Consider the following 23,624-nt stretch of genomic DNA (forward strand, 5'->3'; position numbering starts at 1 on the left):
TTTCTGAAGCTCCAAAAAAGAAAATTAATTCCAGCCTGTAACCCCTGTGAATACCCCAAAATCATTGTTTCAATAAGTATGATCTAAAATGAGTATAATTTAGGCAGATAAAAAAAGCATAGTTTAATTACCAAGCAACTTATTCAAATTACTACAAACAAGTTCTGAAAGACAGCCACAAAGCAACAAAAAATGTTCAGAGAAAAACTAGAAAAAGAAGGAAGTTGTGAAGAGGCTCTTTAAACAGGCAGTAGTTCCAGAAAAGAAGACAAGCCTTAATTCTGAAATTTCTTTTTTAAACAAAAATGTATGAAACTGTAAAGCATTCCCTTGTGCAAACATTTGAAAGATTTATCTTCTGATCTTCTTTAATGTCAATGGGAGGTAACTTGCACTGACCACATTCCCAAAAAGGAACTGATTTGTAAATTAGGAACGCAGGGAATCAGATTGCCACCTACAGGAAAATTTAGCATTTATTGTCAAGAATGACTCAAAAAGAATACAAATTGCCAGCCTGCCAAGCACTCTTTCAGTTTTAGTCATCATTTCAAAACCAATTAGTATTTTCTTTTGTGCAACTATATCATCAACTTCCTAAATCCAGAAAGCCATTAACATTTCTTTTTATTTAAGAGAATATTGCTTGAAAGTTCCATAATTCAACTACAAAGCAGCAGATTGCAATCATGTTTCAGAATTTTAAGTCTGCTTACCTGATACAATTGGTGCTAGCCTGAATATGTCTGATAGTCTGCTGTTAACTGGCTCATAAGGGGAATCTTCAAGCAAGTCATTTCCTAAAGACAAAAAATATTTGGATTTTTTTCTTATATGAGAATTCAGGATAAGATTTTGTTGTTTACTTTTACTCTGAAATGAAGCTACTCTGTAACAGCAAAAGGTACTCCCCTTTAATCTGTTTACATAGCTGTTTCTCCTCAAAGCATTATCTATAAAAACACCTGAAAGAAGCTAGTTGTTTATCCCTGACACTAGTTCTTTTCTCTCCTTCCTCCACAGATAAGGTCATAATTTGCAGAGGCAGGCTGTGACATCACAGGGACTGTCCCATCTCATGCCAGCAGGAGAGAAGCTGTAGCAGGGATGTTCCTCTTCATTCCCTCTAACAGCAGAGCTCTTTTTTAGAGGAGCAGCCCAGGTAACAGCCAAAAACTAGCATCTTTGGAATAAAACACTCCTAACAAGATGCTGTTGGAAGGGAAACTTTTTATGATGCGGGAAATGTCCAAGAATAGCATAACTCATTATGAAAGTTAGAACATATATTGACTCATTAAAACATTTCAGTTGATGCCTGGATAAATGAACAGAGAGGGATGCCTTCCCTTTTTGCAGAAGCGGCTACAGAAAAAGAGTTAAATGGGGACCACACTGAAATGAAAGACTGCATCTTCAACTCCAGGGCCAGAGCAAAACAGGGCTAAAAATGATATATCTCATATAAGGACCTGACTGTTCTCAGCAGGCTATGGGAAATTTGCCAGTGACATCAAGAACTGAAGTCCCGAGTCAATCATTGTCATATCCCTTCTAACTGGCACTTCTACACACTCTAGGAAGCACAACCTTCTTTTTTTCTGCCTCAGCATGTCCAGGGAATATTGCTAGTAAATACAGGAAATGAAAGAGTAAACTTTTCCTTAAAACAATGCTCCTCTTCATATTACATTTAACTTTCAGCAAAGAGCTAAGAAACTAGTTCCAGTGTCCTGTGATCTTGTTAGGTAAGTCCGAATTAAGGAGTTTAAATATTATTAGGAAAATGTCTCCAAATGGTTGTTTTTGTAGCTTTTGCACTTGCTAGTGCCCTTATCTTTTTACTCAGGTTTAGAAAGGTCAGCTGGGTCCCCTGGAGGAAACCCTCATTGTGGATTTCCCAACAACAGGAGACGGAGCAGCAGCTGTTCTTGAGTCGGATGAAAGGTCCTCAGTTTGCAGCTGAAGAGCACAATGTGAATTACGGGGTCAGACTCTTGGTTTAGCCTCAGTGGCAGTAGCTAGCTGCGGATGTGAGGGGCTGCAAAATCACACACTGCATTAGGGGAGTGTAACGTTTCTTTGTTTTGCAACGTACCCTGTAAGCTCTGGTACATGCTCCAGTAAATGCGCAGGCAGTTTTTCTCCTTCTTCATGCCCCTCTTACAGCGGCAGTTGTACAGAGATTTCTGCTTGAGAGCTTCCATGGCGCTTTTGCATTCGTCCTTCGCCTCCAGGCCTGTCGCCCGGCTGAAGTTGCTCTCTTTGCCGGCTACACACTGCCTCAGTGTCCTGTACTTAGTACTACAGCTCTGCTCCTTGAGACACTGATCGCTGGCTTTCACACAGTCAAGGCGGTCCCCTCCAGGCAGCCCACTCACTTCTGCGGACAAAAGTACATCTAGAGAGAGGAGACACAAACCGACAAACTCTTGATGAGGGATGAGGCTGATTTAACCAGGGCTCCAAAGCGGGCATCTGGGAAGCACAAGGCACCTCCTCACGCAGCACATGCGGCCAGCCCCACGGGCAGCACCTTGCAAACCTCAGGGCTTCATGCTACACCTTAGGAAAAAGCACACGGGGTTTTCATGGGCTTAGATCTGCTTTTGTGGGAGTCCAAGGAAACCACACATTTTAACCCTGCTGGTTGATTTATGAGAAAACACAAAAAGGAAAGAAAACCCACAGGGGTTAATGTGCCTGACAAAACAAGCATTCATTATTCCTTAGATCCACTTTGGTGAAACAAATAACCTTTCCATTCGAGTGTTTAACTGAGGGGTTAAATATTCAGCCTCACTTTCCACAAGAGCTTTGCTGTAATTTCAATTACATCCACGAACAACCCGCTCAGAGAGATAAGTATCCTCACTGATTGATATTAGCCTCTTTTTGCGTCAGTCACTTTTTAAAGGCTGTACACATTTTTGCTTATTCTACATGTATAAAGGTAAAATTTATGACTCCCCCCCCTCCATTCCTCTCCACGTATGATGCTTTTCCAGGAGAACAAAGCAAATTACATTAACTCTCTCCTCTCCATCGTGCCCCCTGTCACGCTCCCACAGACACACGCCGATGGAAACGCAAGCATCTCCTGTGGAAAGGAAACCAGTTTGGGCTGCAAACCACTCGCAGTCAGGCAGGCTGCCAGGTTCAGGTGAAGATGTAATCCTTCAGCTGGTTCTTGTCACCCCCCCCTCCCCAAGCAGCCTTATTTTATTAAAACGAAAAGTTTCCCTGTAACTTGCGAGAACCCAATTTAACAAGAGGCTAGGCAGGCAAGTATCTAAGCCTGTAATCTCCCAGAGCTTTAAATGTAGACTGGGTTAACTGATGTGAGGCAGAGCCGTAAAAACTACTGGAAACTTCACTGTTCAGCCTAAACAATAGACTGACAACCGTCAGGCATCCGAGCCCATAAACCCTATGCTTTGCTTTATGAAGCGATGTACAGAGAGAAATCAGACACCAGCAACTTACCCACTAAGGGCAAAGCGAAGTACAAGATAGCGAGAAACATCTTGCTGTTTTCGGATGGTTTCCCCAAACGAGCTGATGTGCCACAACAAAGAGGATCAGCATGTAGATATTCCAAAACCGCCGAGGTCTAAAGACTCCAAGTTCAGATCCATTGAAATCAAGGAAAAAAAAAAACCTCTCTCCTCTTCACCGCTACCACCACCAGCGGCAGGAGCGGCGACGCAAACGCTGAGCTTTTTCCTTTAGATTTCAGGTCTGAGCAACCTGAAAACACAAGCACTGACTTCAGCGAGGGAGCGAGAGAGGCGCACGCATGGGTATATGTGTGTGCGAGTGAGCAAGCGGGAGCGGGGCAGGAGCGCCGGTCGCCTCCTTGGGTGGGCAGCGCTGTTCCCAGGGAGGGACCGAGAGCACAGACGGGGGGGCGGGAGGGACGAGATCCGCGACGCCCGCCCGCCCCCGGCCCCGCAGCCGGGGCGAGCCGCTGACAGCCCCGCAGCCACTGGCAGCCGCCGGCTGCGGCTCCCCCAGGGCTGCCCGAGCTCCCTGGGGCAATTCGCCTCTTCCACCCCCGCCGGTCCGCAACTTTATTTATTCCTTCACGCCGGGGCGGGGAGGCGGTGCGCGGGGGGACGCGCAGCCTGCGCGGTGCGCTCGCCCCCGCCGCTGGGTCGGGGCGCGGCGGGGGCAGGTGCCGCGCTGCCGGCAGCGGCTGGGAAAGTTTGGCAGGGAAAACTGGGACGGGCGAAGGCGGCGGCGGCGGCGGCGGGCGGGGGGGAAGCTCAGCGGGAGGCGCGGAGCCCTGGCGGGGGCGGCTGCTCCGGTTCCGCCGACCGGAGCGGAGCGGCCACGGCGCCGGGAGCAGCCCGGGCAGGGGGCCCCGGGAGCCTTTCCGAGGGGAAGCCGCCGCCGACTGACCGAGCTGCGGGAAAGGCGGCGGGGCGGGGGTGACCCCGCTTCCCGCCCGCCCCCGCCCTCCACGGGGGCTCGGCGGCGGAGGAAGCCCGGGGCGTCCCGCTGCGACCCCGAGGGGCGGCGGGGGCGGGGGGGAACGGGGACCGCCCGCCTTTCCCCGCAGCCAGGCTCCGCGGCTGCGGAGCCGCGCGGAGGAAGCGCCGTCCGGCGCAGGCTGCGCCCCGCCGGCCGCGGAGGCGGCACCCGCGGGGGGCGCATCCCCGCGCTGCTGGGCGCGGTGCTGGGCGCGGTGCGGGCCGGCTCTCGGCCGGGCCGGGCCGGGTGTATCGGCCTCCACTTGGCTCCTGAATAAACAAAGCGAACATATGTCCCATATTCGTGACAGATGGCTCAAACAGAGAACTATTTAGTGGTTTTCCCACAGTTGCTACTATGTAGTGCTCCCCTGAAACCCAACAAAATGCAATTAGCCTAAAATAGCATCAGTTCCCCGATTTCCTTGTTTTCATATGCAGAAAATTCGATTCAGGTGTTTTTATGTTTTAGCTGCAACCAAATGTTCTCTTAAAAAATAAATATCGGTATATACTTTACTTGGCAATTTTGTCAACAAGATACTTGGCCCGTTTGACTTCAGGAATTTGTTTCTCCTCACAATAAATTTTGCCTAAAGGAGTTTGCCTCGCCTCATGAGGTGGAAGATGATCAGGCTGGCCACTTTTATAGCGAAAACTGGATGGCACATAGAGCTAAACTGCTGCAAGGTACTTCAGAAACACTTACTTAAAAGCTTAGCATATGCCAGGTTATACAGAGAATACGACCTTCACAGAACCTGAGTGGAAGCTTTATATTGATTCTTGTTTCTCCTGCCATTTTTTCTTAACAGATAGATTTGTATTTCTACTAAAACAAACAACAAAAAAGCAAAACTGTCCAGAGCCCCATTTCTCTCCATGAAGCCATAATAGTGATGCCGAGTTGCAACTGATGAAGTCACAACTGTGTTTTGGTCGTTTAATATGAATAGGCATATTATATGGTCACAAAATCTATTGTCTGCTGCACGTACAAGGATATAATTGGAGAAATAAAGACAATGACCAGATTTCCAGAGTATTTCAAAATAATTAGAAGGTGCTAAGTTGGTGATGGCATTGATGATTCAAGACAGGTTCAGCTTTTGAAGCAGCTGGTATTTAATGGAACAAGTTGGCTTTCCAAACACCTCAATAGATACTGAACTGGGTGATATAGAGAAATGATTACTTCTTCACTGGTAATTTTGACACCATTATGGCACATGATAAGCTTTGTACAGAAGTTAGCTGTATGTCTAATGCACAGGTAGCATTATTCTCCTGTTATTTACAAGTCTAAGCCAGGAATAGCTACACCATTCACAGCAGAGCCAGGCAAGTGAAAATAAGACTGAAATCCAGGCCACTATTTACAAAACCATTCATGCAATAATGTCCTGAATAAACAAACACACACACACACATGTATACACACACAGTATTGTTTGGCATATAAAAGCAACACCTTGCAAATCTCTGCATTAATAGCTACTTTTGCTGTTATGAAACACAGCTTTAGTGGGGTGTTTACTATTACAGTGAAACTGAAATCATGTTTTAAGTGTTAAAAATTGAATAAAATGTTAGTGACAGTTCAGAAATAACAAGACAGCTGGAAAGCATGCATCCGAAATTCTGAATATTGTCACTGAACACTCCTCTTGCCAGTATTTTGAGTCATCTCTGGAAAACTATCACCCAAAGTGAAAAAAGGTTAAAAAAATCTTAATCCAGAAAAGTTTTAAAATGCAACCATGTTCTGAAAAAAAAAAAAATCCAAGGAGAAAGTCCATGCTACATACAGTTGCCTAGAATGCCCAACCTCTGCACACTCTTTAACAGGACTGTAGGTGTGAGAAAGCTGCTGGCAAATCACAAGGTCATTTGTTCCACAGCAGAAATTACCAACTATTTTTTTTTTTCTTTCAGAGATGGAATTATTTATAAATTTTGTCAACTTATTTCCAGTATTTTTTAATTAATCTCTGGACGCCATCCTTTCCGTTTATTACTAAACTAATTTCCATGTCCTGCTAGCACTGAGACAACGCAAGTACTTTACTCTCTTTGTAGAGGATCGCTGTGGTTTTGGGTAGCTGAAGTCACTTGCGTGTTGGACTGGTGTCACATTAACACACCAGGTATGCAGCTTTCCTGAGCTGAAGTGCCATGTTGCATTAGTATTGCTTATGTCTACTCTGCCACAAATTGTAGCTACAAATCGTTTTCAGTTTTTTTAAGAGTTTAAAAAGATACCAGACAAAAACCCAGAAGCCACTCTGTGGCTGGAGTCACAATCCCTCTGCTCTTTGCCCATCCATTTCCAATTGCCTTTTACCTCCTCTGGGGTAAAATTAAGTCAATGGATGCTTTGCTGTTGATTTCAGTCAAACCAAGGTCCACCTTACAATTTGTATCTGACAATTGCTCAAACCATAAGGCTCTTCAGTCAAATGAATAACAAAAAAAACCCCAAACATAGAGAAGTCCTTAATGTGAACATTTTAAAGATATTTAAGCTGTTTTTCTCCTCTGTTGCTTGAGTTTTATAAAAAAGTTCCGGAAAAATTGATATAACATATATACGGTACAGCTGTTAGGGACAAGCATTTCATTAGGAGACAGATAACAACATAATCACCACTGAGTTATTGTTTAAAGGACATTACAATATAAATAACGTGCAAGACAGTACTAACTACTTCAAGCTACTTATGGCCAGCATTAACTGCTAGTACTTCAGTCTTTATATAATTTTAGTTACTTGCTTCTTTCCAGTTAGCTACCTTAGCTAGTGTTCTTCATTGAAAACTTTTAATAAAGAAAAGACAAAGTAATGAGGATAGAGGGGTTATTTGATACTAAAACTTCTGTAAAAAACAGTGCTTCAAACACGGGTCTTTCCAAGTAGGTTGAGACAAGTGAACCCCTGACTAAGGGCAGTTTTAAGCTTCCTGTCACCTTGCAGGCTGAACCCAAATGCTCTGAATACAGCAACAGCATCAAACTGCACCTGTAGTCAGGGCCATATGGTACTTGAGGCCAGGCATACAAAATGTGCAAAGTCAGAACACGATTTTTTCTGCATTCCGTTTTACTGGATTTCCTTCTGCCTCCTCCTTTGCATGTAAATTAATGGCTGACAGTAAACTCTCAGAAGGGTGTTGTGCAAAAAGAACTGACTCAAATGCAGTCGATGTTATTTTGCAGCCAGTCCCACATGCAAAAGCTGTGGTGTTGGAGCACTGCATTAGGTTGTTATGGCTGGCAGCAGTTCAAATGACAATGTAACGGTAAGCTGACAAGAAGGTTGAATTAATATATTGACTGGGCCACAGTCAGCCTGCAGATTCCCTTTGTCGTCTCTGCCACGGACCTCCTTTTAAAGACTGAACCCGGCAAGAAAATATTGGAGCCACTGAGCCTGGGGAACATTACATGATATTATCTGCAGGCCCGGTAGATATGTGAAGAGAAAGGATGCTGAGAACAAGAACAGGGCCATATATATAATTCTTTGGGGAATGAATAGGTGAAGCAAAGCTGAAGCTGAACTAATGAGTCAGATGGAGCAGGTGAGGGAGAGCAAGCAACTGATGGGAAAACGTCTGTGTGCCATGGGAGCACAAAAAGTAGTGTTTACACAGGAGGCTGTATTCAATAATGAGAAGGGGAGAATAGACAAGTTAGAGAATTACTAGGGACTGGGGGAACAGTCTGAACAGCATTTTTTGTCTCACATTTATCTGCTTACCATGAAGTCAAAGTGCCTAGTGGTGGGAATAAGGCAAGAAGGATTTGCTCAAGGCATTAAAGTTTTGTAAAGGACAGATTAAATAACAGGGATCCAAAAATCAATTTTGAGGGGCTTATGAAGCCTTGAATGGGCTTTTGCAGCACAAAAGCAAGATTGAGTTTTTACTGAACCTGTCATTTATTTGGGTTTAGAGCTTTCAGTAAGTATCAAGAAAAACATAAAACAAAAGCAAAGTAAGCAATAAGCATTCACACAGTAATCAAATAAAAAACATATGGAAATGCAATCCAAATTACTGAGTGACTTAACTGATGCAAAAGTATAAGAAAAGAAAGTCCCCCCTTGCTTTTGTCAGACCTGGTAGTGAATTCCCACAACTGTTCTTGGCCAGGAAGTTTCTCCTAAACTCTTGCTTCCCTGTCCTCACCAGAGGTTGTGTTTATGTAGTATCAGACCACCTCAAAGGAAAAAAAAAAAAAAAAAAAGAAAAAAAGCTGCAAAATTCCTCTGTGAATTCATATCTAATATGTGACCTGATTATGATTTCAGTAGAACAGATACATAAGTACTAAAACAGTACAATACAATTCAGAGAGCTTGTAAAGAAACAGAACATACTAGTTACCCTTAAAGATTTGAAAATATGTACAAAACTGCAGCCACTTGTGAAGCTCTGTATCTTATAGAAATGATTCCATCAAACTTTAAATACCAATATACAGGCATAGACATTGATGTTTGTCCGAACTGGTAAGGAAAAAGTTGTTAAGACAGACTGATAATAGTTGTATCCCTCAATTTATGTCTTGTTGCTTTAAAAATGGAATAATACAGCCCTCTAGCTGTTTGTAGAAGCAATTCATGCTAACGTGGGAGAGGTGATTCATGCCTCTACAGCAAAACAACGTGCTAAATTCCATAGCACAAGAGGATACAGTCAGCAAAGAAACTCAGTAGGCAAAAGTATAAAAGATGAAAAAAACATGAAATATCATATATTAAGTGGTAGTAATTCATGTGCCTATAACATCTGGAGCAATATAATTCAGATGCTAGAACAGCATCATTTGAAACTTCAGCTTCTAAACAATATGCCAGCAGCATCAATCTTTAGCATCCCATGGACACTAGGGATTCCATGTGATTCAACCAAGGTCACGATTCGGTTTGTTAACTTGAAACCTTCCCTTTGTCTTTTTAAATTTCTGTGATTACCAGCAACTTGATCATGTGGGAACCATGCAATCCTGGACCACAGGAAAGGAAACCCTACCTTGTACTATGTAAAATACTCTTACATTAGTGAACCTCATAGTCTTTGCAGAAAAACTAAAGCTCTAGAAAATGACTTATTGTACATAAGTCTATTGCTGTAGGAACAGAACATTTCAGGCAGCATAAAAAACATAATTGTGGAAAGTATTAACATGTCAGAACATTTAAATCCGATTCTTGAACAGCACCTGAGAAAACCAGTGTAAAAATGAGAATGTTGGTATCTTTCATTTGCAAACTGCTTCACTTACATGTAGGTTCAGTCTCCTCCCATGTTTAATTGAAAGTGATGAAGTGTCTCTCTATAGAACGGTGTGTAAAGAGCAAAAAAATTTTCTTTTCAAACGTGCACAGCTCTAGCTAGTGATGGGTATTCAATTTTCACTGTTCATGCTACACTGGATACACACACATTTACAGAGCAAAGAATATTAAATCATAGAGGAATATTTTGCTTTCACTTACTATACACATCTTATTCTAAACTGTAGGACCAAATCTGCCCTGACTCCTGCCCTGTGTAGAGAAGTCAAAAAAGATGCATGGAGGTTAAAGTCATTTTAGAATTTAGTGACCAAAGGCAAAATTATCATCTTTGATTTTCAGAACTGTATTTTCTGTGCATTTTCTAGACTATCCCTGACAAGTAAAAAGAAAGAAAATGGGAGTGGAAGAATCTAGTGTTGTAAATGCCTTGAGAATTTGTCCTACAGAGAAAGGAAGACTGACTATTCTCAGATATCTGCCATCAGCTGCATGTAGCAGTCTCTCTACTGAAGCTACAGTGATATTTGGGGGTTTGTTGTTTGCTTTTGGGTGGAGGTATGTTTGTGTGTTGTTGGGGTTTGGGGGTGTGTTTTTGTGAAGTTTTTTTTGTTTGGTTTGGGGTGTTGGATTTTTTTATTATTGTTATTGGGGCTTAGGGTTGTTGGTTTGTTTACACAATTTCCTGAATAGCTGCAAACACTTCAGGAAAAATAAATGCACAGAACACAATTTGAAATTAGATGTTTAATCATAAAAAGTATTCTGTAAATATCGGATGAAAAGACTAAATATTTCTTGAGTCAGCAACAATGGCTCTGTAATTAACACATGCATTTTTATTTTATAGTTTAGAAAGAACCTTATGATGAGATAATTTGCCTGTAATCCAATTGACTATCAGCTGGAAGCAGTGTTGAAATTCAAGACCTGTTTGTTCTACTAAAATACCAGATAATTCCATTATTTGGCTTCTCTGCTACTACTTCTGTAGAATTCTGATGACAGCAGAATACCCACTGGGCACTGTACACACCGAAGAAGTAAACATGACAGGCTGCTCTGAAAGGCAAGTCTGAAAGCTAGAGTCACAACTAATGTTACTTGCAGTTTCTTCCCTCCACACTTTTCTGCAAGCGTTCATTACATCAACTACAGCTCTCTCTGTTAAAGAAGTTTTCCTGGTTTAATCATGTAATGCACAGTTAAATCTACAGCCCTTTCTTTAGAAAGATATAGTTACCTGCTGGTAACACCAGTAAAAAAAGCTTTTACGATGGAATGCCTGCATCTATGCTGCAGCTTTACTAGCAGACATAATTCAGATGAAAAACAACAATGCACACTTTTAAATTATGAAGGTGAACTATTCAGACTTCCTGGACACTGTCTAAACTTGACTCTGACTCAAGTCATTTACATGTAATTGCATCTTGAATATTCCTAAATAAACTGTATCCTATCATGGCAGTGAAAGTAAACAAATGTAAAGGACTCCACGCTTTTGTCCGTCCATCCATCTGTGAGGGATATGAAGGTAGATTTGGCCATCTTCTTTAGGCAGACACACCAAAGCCTTCTAATCTCAAAACCATATTTTATTAGAACAGAAAATAACAGGTTAGACTGAGCTTTGTTTTTCAGTAGAGAAAAACTTCCCCTCCCCCATTACCTCCAAGACCCAATTACCTTTGGGTCATTCAAACGTTCAGGCACTCAGGGAGAGGAGCCTCAGTGCTTCTTGGAAATCTCAGCACCCAGCTCTCTAGTCCTTGCTGACTTTGTCATGCCTGCCTTGCCATCCACTGCAGAAGGCTTCTCACTCCTCCTCCCTCTAGATAACCTAGATGCAGGAGCCAGGCCAAGGAGAACACATGGGCATCTTTTCTGTTGTCCTGGGACACCTTTCTAACACTTGGTATAACATTTGAAACCAGGAATTAGCAATTTCTTTGAAAAAAATCCAGGTTAAATAAGCACCTATTTTAGTTTACACCTTGCTTCAATTCTACTTCATTTAAATCACATTAGCTCAGGTTTTCCTGGACACTGGTGAATAACTATTGGTCCACTAAAGGGAAGAATGTGCTCCAGACTATGGAGGTTCATCTGCACTGTGTCTGTAAAACCCTTGAAAGGACAATGTCCTGACCCTAAAAAAGGTTAACAGCCAATCCCCTAACAAAAACTAGAAGAGCATCCAGCATACAAGACTGTCCAATGTCTATTTGTTTCCTTATTACAAACCATACCTGAAAAACATTTCTAAAGACCATATTTCTGAACATAGCGATAGCTATAGATGTAAGAAACTGAGCTGTATAATTTATTTTATAAATGGTAAAAAGGCTAGGAATCTGCAGCTCCAAGTAAGGAAAAGAAGGAAGTTTCTGATGAACTCATTTTCATAGGAATTTCTGAGGTATTAATTTATGAAAGAAGAAAAAAAAACATGTTTGCAGACAAAATGTTAAGAAAAATGTAAATACTTTATAGTAAATTTAACGCTGTAACAAGTTACATGCCCACAGTGTGACCCCTCCAAATTTCTGACTTGGTTAATTATCCTGTAGGTCACTATTTATAACAAAATAATGCAAACTTGTTTAAACATGTGCAATAATGGTATCTTGCCAGAATGAAATGTAAGCATTGTGTTCCCAGAATAACAAAAAATCCAAAGCAATTGTGATTAATATCATGATTTCTGAACTTGATTACATTCTAATCTGTATGACTGAAGCTAGTCAGCACATCCTGGCAGATGCACAGTGAGGATATTGTGAAACACCAGGACAGCACATCTGAGTTGTTCTTTTTTTATATATCAAAAAAAAGAAGCAAGAAAAAAAAAAACCCAAAACCAAACAGGCACAAAGGAGTTTCAACTTAGGGGGCAGCACAACTGAACTTTCAGGGATACCTGACTGTGGAGGACCTCCAGAGATGCACGGGACCAAGCTCACAAACACCACACATAACAGCCTGCTCCTCCAGATTACTACTAACCACTGCTCCTATCAGCAAGAAAAGGGGAAGCAGAGCTAACCACATTCCTATAACTTTGGATATTTGTGGCCTTTGTGATGGAGTGACTATTGCACAGGGTTTCATTTATCATGTAGTAATTCATGCATGTATTTAGTCTGTCCTGACCTAAACTATGACATCCTTATGAACAGAAACTTGTGCATTTCCCTAGAATATATCCTTGTCCTGAGATCTTTGAGATTCAGATTTTGTCTTTGTAAACTGGGTAATCACAATTGCCTTGTGTTTTGGTCTTGACTATATATGTTGTAAATGCTTTGAAGTAGGCGCTACTTTGACGCTGTTCAGAGAGTTAGAAAGGAGGCTACAGTCTTGGCTAGAACTGCAGGAATTACTATAACATCAGAATCAAACAGTTTTGATGAAGACATTTTGAGAGAGAGAATCTTCATTCTAAATGTCAGACAAAACTGGTAGGTGATGGCACATTAAATTCTTTGCTTTTGGAATAGTTAGCTGGGCCACAGTAGTTTTTGAAGACCTGGAGAACACAGGGAGAAGCAGAAAGAAGGCTGTTCATCCCAAGGTATCTACTTCACTGCATCACCACAGTCTTAGTTGAAAATGCCTACTTTGTACTTTTTGGTGGAATGCGTTGAAATATCTAAATGTTCAGCCTAACTGGTTAAGTCTTTTAATTCACATTCAGATCGAATACTGTTATATCTTAATTTAATTTTCACATTTGGATGCTTAAACTTCAAATTTTACTTGTTGAAAATGCTTAGAATTATGCCATTATCACTAAATAGACTCCACAGAGAGATGATCAAAGTCCTGGCATTGACCATACATTTATATAACAAAAGTGAATAAATTTCATCTTCAAGATGCAGACACCTGTGCAATATGAAAACTGAACTTCAGAACTGCCTTTGTCTGCTGGAAAATACAATGCTCAAATTCATCATCCTGTTTTTCCTCTCAAAACACAATTTGGAATTCTTTTGCGTTGCTCTTAATATTAAAAGCTCATGTTATTGACAGCACTGCTTTGCTAATCATTTCCCCACTTAAAATACCGCAAAAATGTGGTTTTTCTTCATTAATGGTATGTTTTATAAATTCTTAAAATATTTTCAATATGAAAAAATCATTTTAGTGTGATTGTGGTCACTATCCACAGGTTATACGTAACCACCAAAACAATGCTATTTCCTGTGATATTTTGAATTTGCACTTTTTTGCAAAGCTTCAATAAAGATACAGTTAATATTGCAAATATCAAAATTATATTCTTTCTACAAATTAAAGGAATATTATTCAACACATCTGTCTGCTTTGTGACAATTGTCCATACCCACTTTTATTCCACTGTAAACAGACTGAATTAAAGCGATATGCCAAACAAAGTACAAATAGCACAAATTTCAAAGTTATTGATTTCTGACAGTGCTTACAGGCATTAAGCAATACTTTTTCAGACATCTGAAATAGCTCACTTCAGCACAGAGACATTGTATTGAAGGAAAGCTGAAAATGTGTTGACTGCCCAGTCAATATTAATTTAAAATTGAGGTTTAGAACTTTTTTAAAAGTTAAAAAAGAATTAAATTAATTTTTCAATCATCTTTTATCCCATGGGAAAAAAAAAAAAAAAAAGAAGAAAAAAAATAATCCCTGCAGGAAGATAATGTAGTATTTCTCCCCCCCCCCCCCAGAGGAATGACCAAAAGTGTTCTTCCTGCAAGATTTCCACAAATAACCACACATGCTCGTTCTGTAAGATTTCCACTTTATGTATAATGTCCCAGTTGATGAATATTGACTAAAAATGTTTAAAAGAAGTATCAAGCACACAGAAGTTTCCCTCAGTCTGTTTAACTCCCTTAAAAGTATTGCTTAAAGATGTTCAACTAGCAGGAGTCCTGAGTAAATAAATCCTAAACTGAAGGTGAAACAGAATGGCTGAAGGAATCGGTAAAAAGACTTGGACTTAGTTACAGCTCTGAATCCTGCTAAGATGTTGGCATCCAAAATCTTGTGACATATTGAGACAGAAAGATGCTTACCAGCACATGAATACATTTAGGGAGACCTAAATCTATCCAGCTGTCTACTTCTTGGCCAAGCTGACAAGTACTGGTCAGACAGGGCAAACTGATGCAGACTCCCTGACTACCTTCCTGAACGTGATTTGCAATGCTAGCCCAGACTTGGCCAGTAAATTTGGAATATACCCAAACAGAAATATTCCCATGGTTGGGGTCCAACAAGGTCCTACATTGAGCTTTGTGATAAAGAACTAATAGAGATTCAATACTTCCCTGTTAACACTCATAATCTTAGCGCTTTTTAGAAGCCACCCTCAAATATCCTCTCCCTTCTCTTCCTTCCAAATACTAGCCATTTTTCTATACCCATCAGCTGCCAGTGATTCAGAGGAAGCAGCATACAGCAGTTACTGCTGACTCCTGTTTCAGAGTACCAGATGTATATTTGGCCCAAATGGAATCCAGTACTATAAAATAAGATGACAATCAGAACATAAAGCCTCCTTAGGAAAGAAAATAAAAAATATATTCCTCCCTCCAATACAGTTGGAATCTGTTAGAAGCCTAGGGTTGTAAATTTCTCTAGAGTTAAAAGTGAGAATTATTAGAAATATATATTCAGACTAATAGTGTTACTCAATCGATAACTAAGGCAAAGAATAAAAAATTATGTGAGATTTTGGAAGATAATCTGGTCCACTGAATACCGAAATCATGTTCTTAAATCTTTCTCTGAGGTAGCCCATTTCTTAAAACCATTTATATGCATAAGGCCCATCTCATTTCCATTGTGATACCACACAAAAGACAAGCCTGGTCTATAACGAACTAAGAATATACTTCATACTTAATATTTAAAAGTGGAAGAAGCATTCTAAGGACTCTAGATACATTTTGCATTGTTGTCAGGTAAAGACGGCCCTGGAAGCACAGTATCATAATCATTAACATACCACGTTGCACCACACCTTGCTTGTTGTTGTTCTTACTCCACAACTCCTGCACAATTTGCTGTTCGATATCCCCATCTGAAAGAGGAGCCTGGTAATACGCTAGGAAAGTAAGATTTTTAATTCCCAAGTGCTGTGCGAGAACAGAATCAAACCTTTCCTGTGCTGGGCAAATACTCTAGCCTCTACAATACCTCTGCCACAACATGCTCTGAGAGCTTCTAACAGTACAGGCCTTTCAAAGTGATCAGCCTTTCTCCTTTCCCTCTTCGTCAAACCAAATCACTGTATTCTTACCACATTTCAAGATCTCAATCCAACACTTTTGCAGGGAAACACAATATCTTGGCAATTAAAATGAACACTGAAATATTGTACTGACTTGTCTTCAGTTACACATAGTTGAGTTCACTTTCCATCTTTTGGGTGGACTTGTAAATATAAATTCAGGCCCGCTCTGGTTTCCACCAGGGACCTTGAAAGGAGATGCTAGACACTTCGCTACTCGCGCTGAGGCAATCTGGGACACGTGCACAGGACACAAGTAAAAGGACAAGAAGGTAACTAACTTTCTGCCAATAGATACTGGTGTCTGTTTAGCAGGAGGACTTTTTTGATATCAGGAACCTAAAGGCTTCCCAAGTCCTGATTTATGTATCAAAGTTTTCCTGTGGCATAAAAGGAAAATAAATGTCTGATAACAATAACTTAGATGGTAATAATAAGGGGGGAAGGGGGAGTAGGAGAGGAGTATTATGCTATCTAAAATGCTACAATGAAAAAAATCTGACAGAATCAACTTCAAAAATCCTGTATTTCTAACCAAAACTTAAACTGAGTAAACTTAAAATGACTCAGCAGAAACTTTTCAGCTTAAATTTAATCACACGATTTATTAGAAAAAAGCTATTTTCAGCTGGATTTATGTACCTAAGATGATAATAAAAAGAGTTAGCTTTATTTTATTGCTGTTCCAGATGGTAGCCAAAAGGGACTGAGAAGCGTGGGAGTAACCGTTCTCCATTTATGAGGGGTTTGGATTTAAAAAGTTACATATGCCATGCAACTGCCAACTATTTCTTAAAAGGTTTCATGGCTCCTAATGCTGGACTCCACAGAGATAATGATAGGAAGAACAAAGAAAAACTAATTTGGTGATTTTGCTGTTTGCATCACTAGCAGACAACTAAGCATTTGCTTAATTCAGAGCAAATGCCACATTAGGATTTTGCAGGACCGGCAGGTTTAGACACATTCATTTTCTATATATGTTTCAGGCGATCTCCACTGAAAAGTAATTTATCTAAGTATGTCAAGATAGGACTCAAGAAAACAGATACAGACGAGATTTGACCTGACTTACGAATCTGCTATTTTACGTCTCTGACAAGAAATGTAAGGAGAAGGACAGACTGAGCGGTGGTAGATTATACTGCCACTTAGTAATCCGTGCTTTCAGAAAAGCTTTCAAACTCCAACTTCCTGGATTGCAAGAGATAAACCACATCACAGAACTGATACATAGATACCACCGTACAGGTTATGGGAAATAAACTGCACAGTTTCAGAGTACACTTATTCAGAATTCAAGAAACAATACATAGATAAACTGAGTATCTTGTTTTTATTAGTGGCAAGAAAGATATCAGCATAGCCACTACAAGCATAGGTACATCAATAATTCACACTGAATTACCTAGTAGATTTTTTAACACCATTACATCCTTTGTGGCCTCTAGTTTGAGGATGCATATTTGTGTAAAAAGCAAGCTTTAGAACTAAACATTATAAATACCGTACGTTTACATCCCATCTAATTGTATCCACTTAACTATGACAGATGAGTTAGGAGCCTAGTTGCCACAGACTCCTTATACATTCAATGAGATAAAGCACTATCACTTTTCAAGTATTTCTTTTCAGGTAGTAGTAGTCAAGAAACCAAATCAGGAGGAAAACCAACATGTCTGTAGTTACTATAAAATGGATTTCATAAAGTTTGAAGAGCCTCAGTCATTTAGTAATGAGGCATCTGTAAGTGTGTTAGTGGAATATCCAAGCTAGAAAGCCCTGAGAATCCCAGTTAACAACATATGATGTTCTCTAAATACTTTTTAAAATTCTTTGAGCTGGAATCATTAATTAAAGGACTTTTTCTGCTGTAAGGTCTCAGAAATATCTGGTCCACAAAAGTCATCAGCCTTTTCTTTTTCAAAACTTACCAATACGTATGAAGTATCCTCGACTGCCTCTTAGTCAGGTCAATGCTACCTCAAGAAAAGTAAGATTTTCTTATTCAGAGGAAACTCTTGAAAGATCTGAAAAAGCAAACATTGAATCAAGTCCTGTAGCACACTGAAATAACATCCTATGTTATAGTCACACCCCCTTGTACCTCAGAATAAAAGACTGAAAAACACCAACGTGTCAGAGGACAGTAGAAGACGTTAAAGTAATGAGATTTTCTGACCAGCCACATCTTAGCATTCTGCAAGAGCAGGTACTTCACAAGTTAAAAACTCACATCCCATTCCAGGCAGTTTATGTTAGAGAGGAAAACAATACCTTCCATAACCCCAGCCAGTATCACTTAGAGAAAAATTACTTCCTGATCCCAACCAGGTGATCAATTTAACCCTGAGCATGCAAGCAATTTATATCCAGTTAACACCTGAAATCCTAACCAACTGCCCCATCTTTACCTGCTGCCAATCTTATCATTTAAGAAAGGGCAGTCCCCTTGTCCTGTATTGTGCACTGAGAAGGAACATGAAAGTCCTGGTATATGCAGAATAAGAGAACTGGTACATGGACCAGTGAAAAACATTTCTGTTTAGGGACTGTGTACGAAAAGTACACAAACAAGTTTCCTGTTAAACTTCTCTGGCAATGTCAGTAAGTATCCAAAGCTTTATATCACAAACTCCATATTGTGACTCATGATCACTTCACCATGTCACACGTATCCTTTCATTAATTTATACATTTCCATCTGGAAGTAGTTCAGGTCCCTGACTCCACGACCTTGTCTGGAAAGCAGTTCCAGAGCTTTGCACAAATTGCCAAGAACCTTCTTTTAAATTTCCCATTTATTCATAATTGTTTGTATGTATCTGATCTTGAAATAGTGTTATCCTTTGACATAAAAGTCTTCTTCCCTCACGTCTACCCCCACACATACTTATAAAGATATAACCATATGCCCTTTCAAGCTTTGTTTTGCCAGATAAGCTATTTTCATCTCAGCTGAGAAAATAGGTACTCCTTTCCCCTAACCATCCCACTCTGCACCTGCTGTGAATCAATGTGGGTCATGAGAACTGTAAACAATATTCTGAGAGTTGTCTTACCAATGCCTTGTAAAGCAATATTAACCCTTTATTGTCTTCACTGAAAACCCTTCATCTAATATACCCTGAAACTGCTTCACGGCCATGACATAATGATGGCTCATAGTCACCATACGGCCGACTAATGTATTAAACCTCTTCCCTTTACTATCGCCAGCAATTATCAAGACAGCAGCTTATACTAAAATAACATAATATTAATCCCCAAGCACCCAGAGCTACTTTCTGTACTATTAGGTTTCCATTTTGTCAGTCCATAAGGTCATTTATTTTTTTTCCGATATGCTAGTCATACTGCAATTTTGTGCCATCCCTTAATGCCATATCCATTCTCCTACTTTACCAAGTTCAAAAATACTAGTTAAATCAGTCCGAAGATCAGTCCTAGAGGAATTCTACTAGCAAACTCCTTTCATTTTGATATGTCCATTTTTAACACAACCCTCTTCTAATATAACCCTTTACTCAGTTCCTCTTCCACCTTACAATTCGTGCGTTAAAGCCCATCTTCTCCACCTTAAATAACTTCCCACAAGGAACAATATAATGCCTTATTTCGATCAAAGTAGATTAGGTCAACTGCATTACTCTTCTCTGGGACAATTATCTTATCAAAGAAAGATATTAAGTTAGTCTGATGTGATCTGCCCTTGATAAAACCATATTGTAGTTTTTCCCACTTTCCATTTACCTCCAGGTTCTTGATAATTTTTTCCTTCAAAATCTACTCTAAGACCTTGCATAGTGTTGAGGTCAAACTACCATGCCTGCATTTTATTTGACCACCTATTTTCCCTTTTTTGAATACAGGGAATAACTTTATTATTCTTTATTTGTATTGAGCTAGCCCTGAATTGAACAGATACACATAAAATCCCTGCAAATGCATTCCATGCAAATCAGCATTTGCGGATTCTTTCAGTGCCCTGCAACGGGTATTGTTTAACCTTCTCCCTTTCATCACAGTAAGTGTGCTACGTGTAGCCGATAGCTCACTTACAGAAACTTCCATTGCTCTGTCTTCATTCCCTTAAGCACCTTTTTACTATTCTTAGTCACTACTTTATTCCCACTGAAAAATGAGACAAAATATTCACTTGCTATTTCAATCATACCTAGATTGTAGTTAATCTCCATTTCATTCCTGGTATTCTATGTTTCCTGACTTCTTCCTTCTGTGCTCCCTTTTACTAATGTGTCTGAAGAACCATTTTGTATCCGGTTTAATTCTGCAAGCCAACTCAGCTTTGTTCTTGGCCATGCTGATATTCGTATATTACTCTTGAGAAGATCCATTATGAACTAGGAAAGGGTGTGGAGTATGATACTGAGGACACTGATGTGTTTCTATCCCTTATTTCCTTCAGCGCTCTCCAGAAAAGTGAACTGTGCCTTGATGCATAATTACACTAACTTCAACAAGGAGTATGGAGTACTGGACACAGTACAGAAAGACTTTACTAAATATTTAGCTGTGTTCATGCTGATAGGACCTCATCCTTTTCAGCTTACAAATTTGCGGGAACCATTCAAAGATATTTCTGAATTGCTCGAGTCTGTCTTAAAGAATTCGTGGAGGACTGGGAAGTTCCCAGAGAAATATGACAGGCTAAACTTAGTGTTTGTCTTTATTCTTTGGCAGAATTTTACACCAGACAGATTAAGTTTTAAGAAAGGCACTAGGACAAATTATTAAATAATTAAACTGCAGATACTTGGAAGAAAAATAAACAAATATAAAACACCAGTCAACCTTGATTGTCACAAACAAATCATGTCACACAACTTCCTTCCCTGATGCGGCACCTGGCCAGAAGGATGAAAGTGATGCAGTAAATGTGTTGTACCTTGGCTTTGATAAAGGATTTTGACACCGACACTGGATTTTCACACTGTCTTATATCATATTCTTATAAGTAAACTATTTTCTAAATACAAGTTGTTGCAAAACAGAAGGTCATACCAGGGGAAGAGTCATCTCATACCTATTTCCTTCTGATATTCCTTAGGCTTCTACTGCTGGCCATTGTCCCAGAGAGGCTGGGTACTCCCAGCTGGTCTGAGCCAGCGTAACCATGATCCTGATCTTCCATATGGTCTACAGTACTCACTATTATCAAAGTGCATAGCTGATTGAAAACTTGCTCTCAGTGAATAGTTTTCAATTATTTACTCTTCAGGACTTCACAAAAGGGATCCCACAGAAGTCTGAGCCAGGCGCGATTCTGTTCAGTGTTTTTACATCTTGGAAGATGGAATAGAGAGTGAATTTATAAAATGTGCACAACTCAATGTATAGTGTTGAGGAGGGGACAGAAGCTGGAGAAGGGGAAGAGAGAGTGTTTTGGAGGACAGAATCAGAATTCAGCATACCATGACAAATGGGAAAGATTGTGTGGATATTCACTAAGGGCAAGAGCAACACGGTACATTTAATGACAATAAATCTAATGCACACATGCAGGATAAGGAATGTCTGGCCAAGAAGCTGCCCAGCAGAAAAGGATCTAAGAACACCAAAGATGGAGAATATGGGGAAATAAACAAAGACAAGAGGCTAAGAAAATATGACTGATGCAGAAAAGGTGGAGGAATTGGGTGTGTTTACTCTAGATAATAAACACAGGACTGGGAGAGCCAGGCAGGACAGCAATCTGCCAGGTTTTCCTGAAGAGTTCTGCCCATGCAGCAGTTCCCTGTCCCCATGAGGCAGGCAGCCCCCCGCGTGCTTTTTCTGTCCTAACTGTAGAGTTAAAACAGACGATCCCCTGCTATTGCTTTTCAGCCCTCCATGCCTGTGATTCTTAGGTCATATACTCAGTATGTCCTACTGGATTATTCCTATAAATAAAGATCACAACTATAAATATGTGCGTGCATCAGGCTCTTCATCATTAAGTCCTTTGATTAAACAACTTCTCTCTTCTTTTTTTTTTTATTTTTTTCAGCACTGGAAGATCTAACAGCATTCACAGTCAACAACAATTGCTTCTAAACTGGTATTTAAGCTATGTTTATTTCTTTTAGCAATGGGAGAAGAGGGTTAAAAACACCATCAACAGCAGCATAGTTCTGTTATGATTTTTTTTTTTAAAAAGAAGGAGGAACAGGCCAAAACATATGTGAAAACACATATGAAAACACTGTGTTATTCACTTTTGTAAACTCTGCAGCCTCAATTATGGACATTAATTTTGTATTCAAAGAACTCACTTACTGAGAATATTTTAAATATTCTGATTTAATTCTCAAAATAGGAAAAAAGAAATTATTTTAAAGGAAGCAACATTTTTGCTATTTATTCTAATTCACTTTCCTTCTGTTATCTTCTTTCTAAAAAGGCAAGCTGTAAAAAGACAAACCCACAAGAATTATTTACATACTTTTCACACAATCTGTGAATAGACATGTTTAATGCTTCTGAACAGAAGTCACTGTAATACAATGCAAATTATTAATTTATGAATGTGGCACAATTGATAATACATGCTTACCGCAGCTGTGATTTTCTACTCTACTTGAATTTAATGCTTTTGTTATCCTGCCTACACGCCGAGTCCTGGCATATGTATGCAGATGTGTGCCATGAAGCCTTTGAAAACTTCAGGATTAAAGATAGCTAATCTCCCAGAAGCATCGGTGGGAAGGAATATGGAAGGGATAGAAGCACAACTATAGATTCTCTTTTTTTATGTCATCTTTAAAAAAGATTAAATCACAGCATAACATCTGTATCAATAGGCAGTTAAGTTTATATAGCATTATTTATCATTGTTAAGTCTTCATTAGATGTGTTCCTCTGCCCACAAAGGGCTGTACAGAAAATAGAGGGTGCAGTTTTATAGAGATCTATTTATTAGATTGGATTTTACAAAGCAGCTTTTACAACCTGCAGATAGAACGTACCTTTTCCACAATATTCGGGAGGAAAGAAGTATTCTGAATACTGTTCAGATTATTTTGAAGGAGTAGGGACAACAGCTTTCTTTCTGAATAAATAATTAGAATTGGGAACTTTCTTACAAGATAGTTTGTCACTAAAAAATACCATCTGGCCCAATTTTGGTGAGAGGTTTTATGAGACCATGCAGTTTCAATAGTTATGTTAAGAGCAGGTTTTCAGATTCAGGATATACATTTTAGTCAAACTGAGTCAAATTTCCTCGGTTTGGGCACTTGCATGGAATGTGGAATAATCTCTACTGCTACCTACTTCAGGCCATGGGCATGTATCCAAGTCTTCCAAACGTCTAAGGAAACTGTCGTATTTTTAAGCAGGAACATGGATGGAACCATAGAATTAATCTTAGGCAAACTATTAGCAGAGAAGCCTAAAAGTGTAAAGGACAACTCTTGGTTTCACATGTTTTCAGCATGCAGAGAAACTCATTTGGCTTTAATGCATACAGCAAAAGTATAACTGTTATCTAACCTAGCACTAAATAACGCTCCTGTTATGAATAAAGACAATAAAGCAGTTTCATTTCAGTCATCTGCACATA

General features: G+C 39.8%; 1 protein-coding gene across 1 annotated transcript in view; it reads right to left on the reverse strand.

Annotated features, from left to right (window-relative positions):
- Nucleotides 1–18,352, reverse strand: part of GFRA1 (GDNF family receptor alpha 1) — a 160,706-nt gene extending 142,354 nt beyond the window's left edge. Inside the window, exons 1-5 of the mRNA XM_009476062.2 lie at nt 18,338–18,352; nt 17,995–18,090; nt 3,487–3,750; nt 2,099–2,401; nt 717–800 (exon numbers count right to left, since the gene is read on the reverse strand). Of these exons, the coding sequence (XP_009474337.1) occupies nt 717–800; nt 2,099–2,401; nt 3,487–3,526 (427 nt within the window). The 5' untranslated portion in view covers nt 3,527–3,750; nt 17,995–18,090; nt 18,338–18,352. The remainder of the gene's footprint in view (nt 1–716; nt 801–2,098; nt 2,402–3,486; nt 3,751–17,994; nt 18,091–18,337) is intronic.
- Nucleotides 18,353–23,624: the final 5,272 nt, after the last annotated feature.

The sequence above is a fragment of the Nipponia nippon genome, unplaced genomic scaffold (genome assembly GCF_047370975.1).
Source record: "Nipponia nippon isolate SJK-2023a ecotype South Korea unplaced genomic scaffold, ASM4737097v1 scaffold_3, whole genome shotgun sequence".
In the NCBI taxonomy this organism is placed as follows: Eukaryota; Metazoa; Chordata; class Aves; order Pelecaniformes; family Threskiornithidae; genus Nipponia; species Nipponia nippon.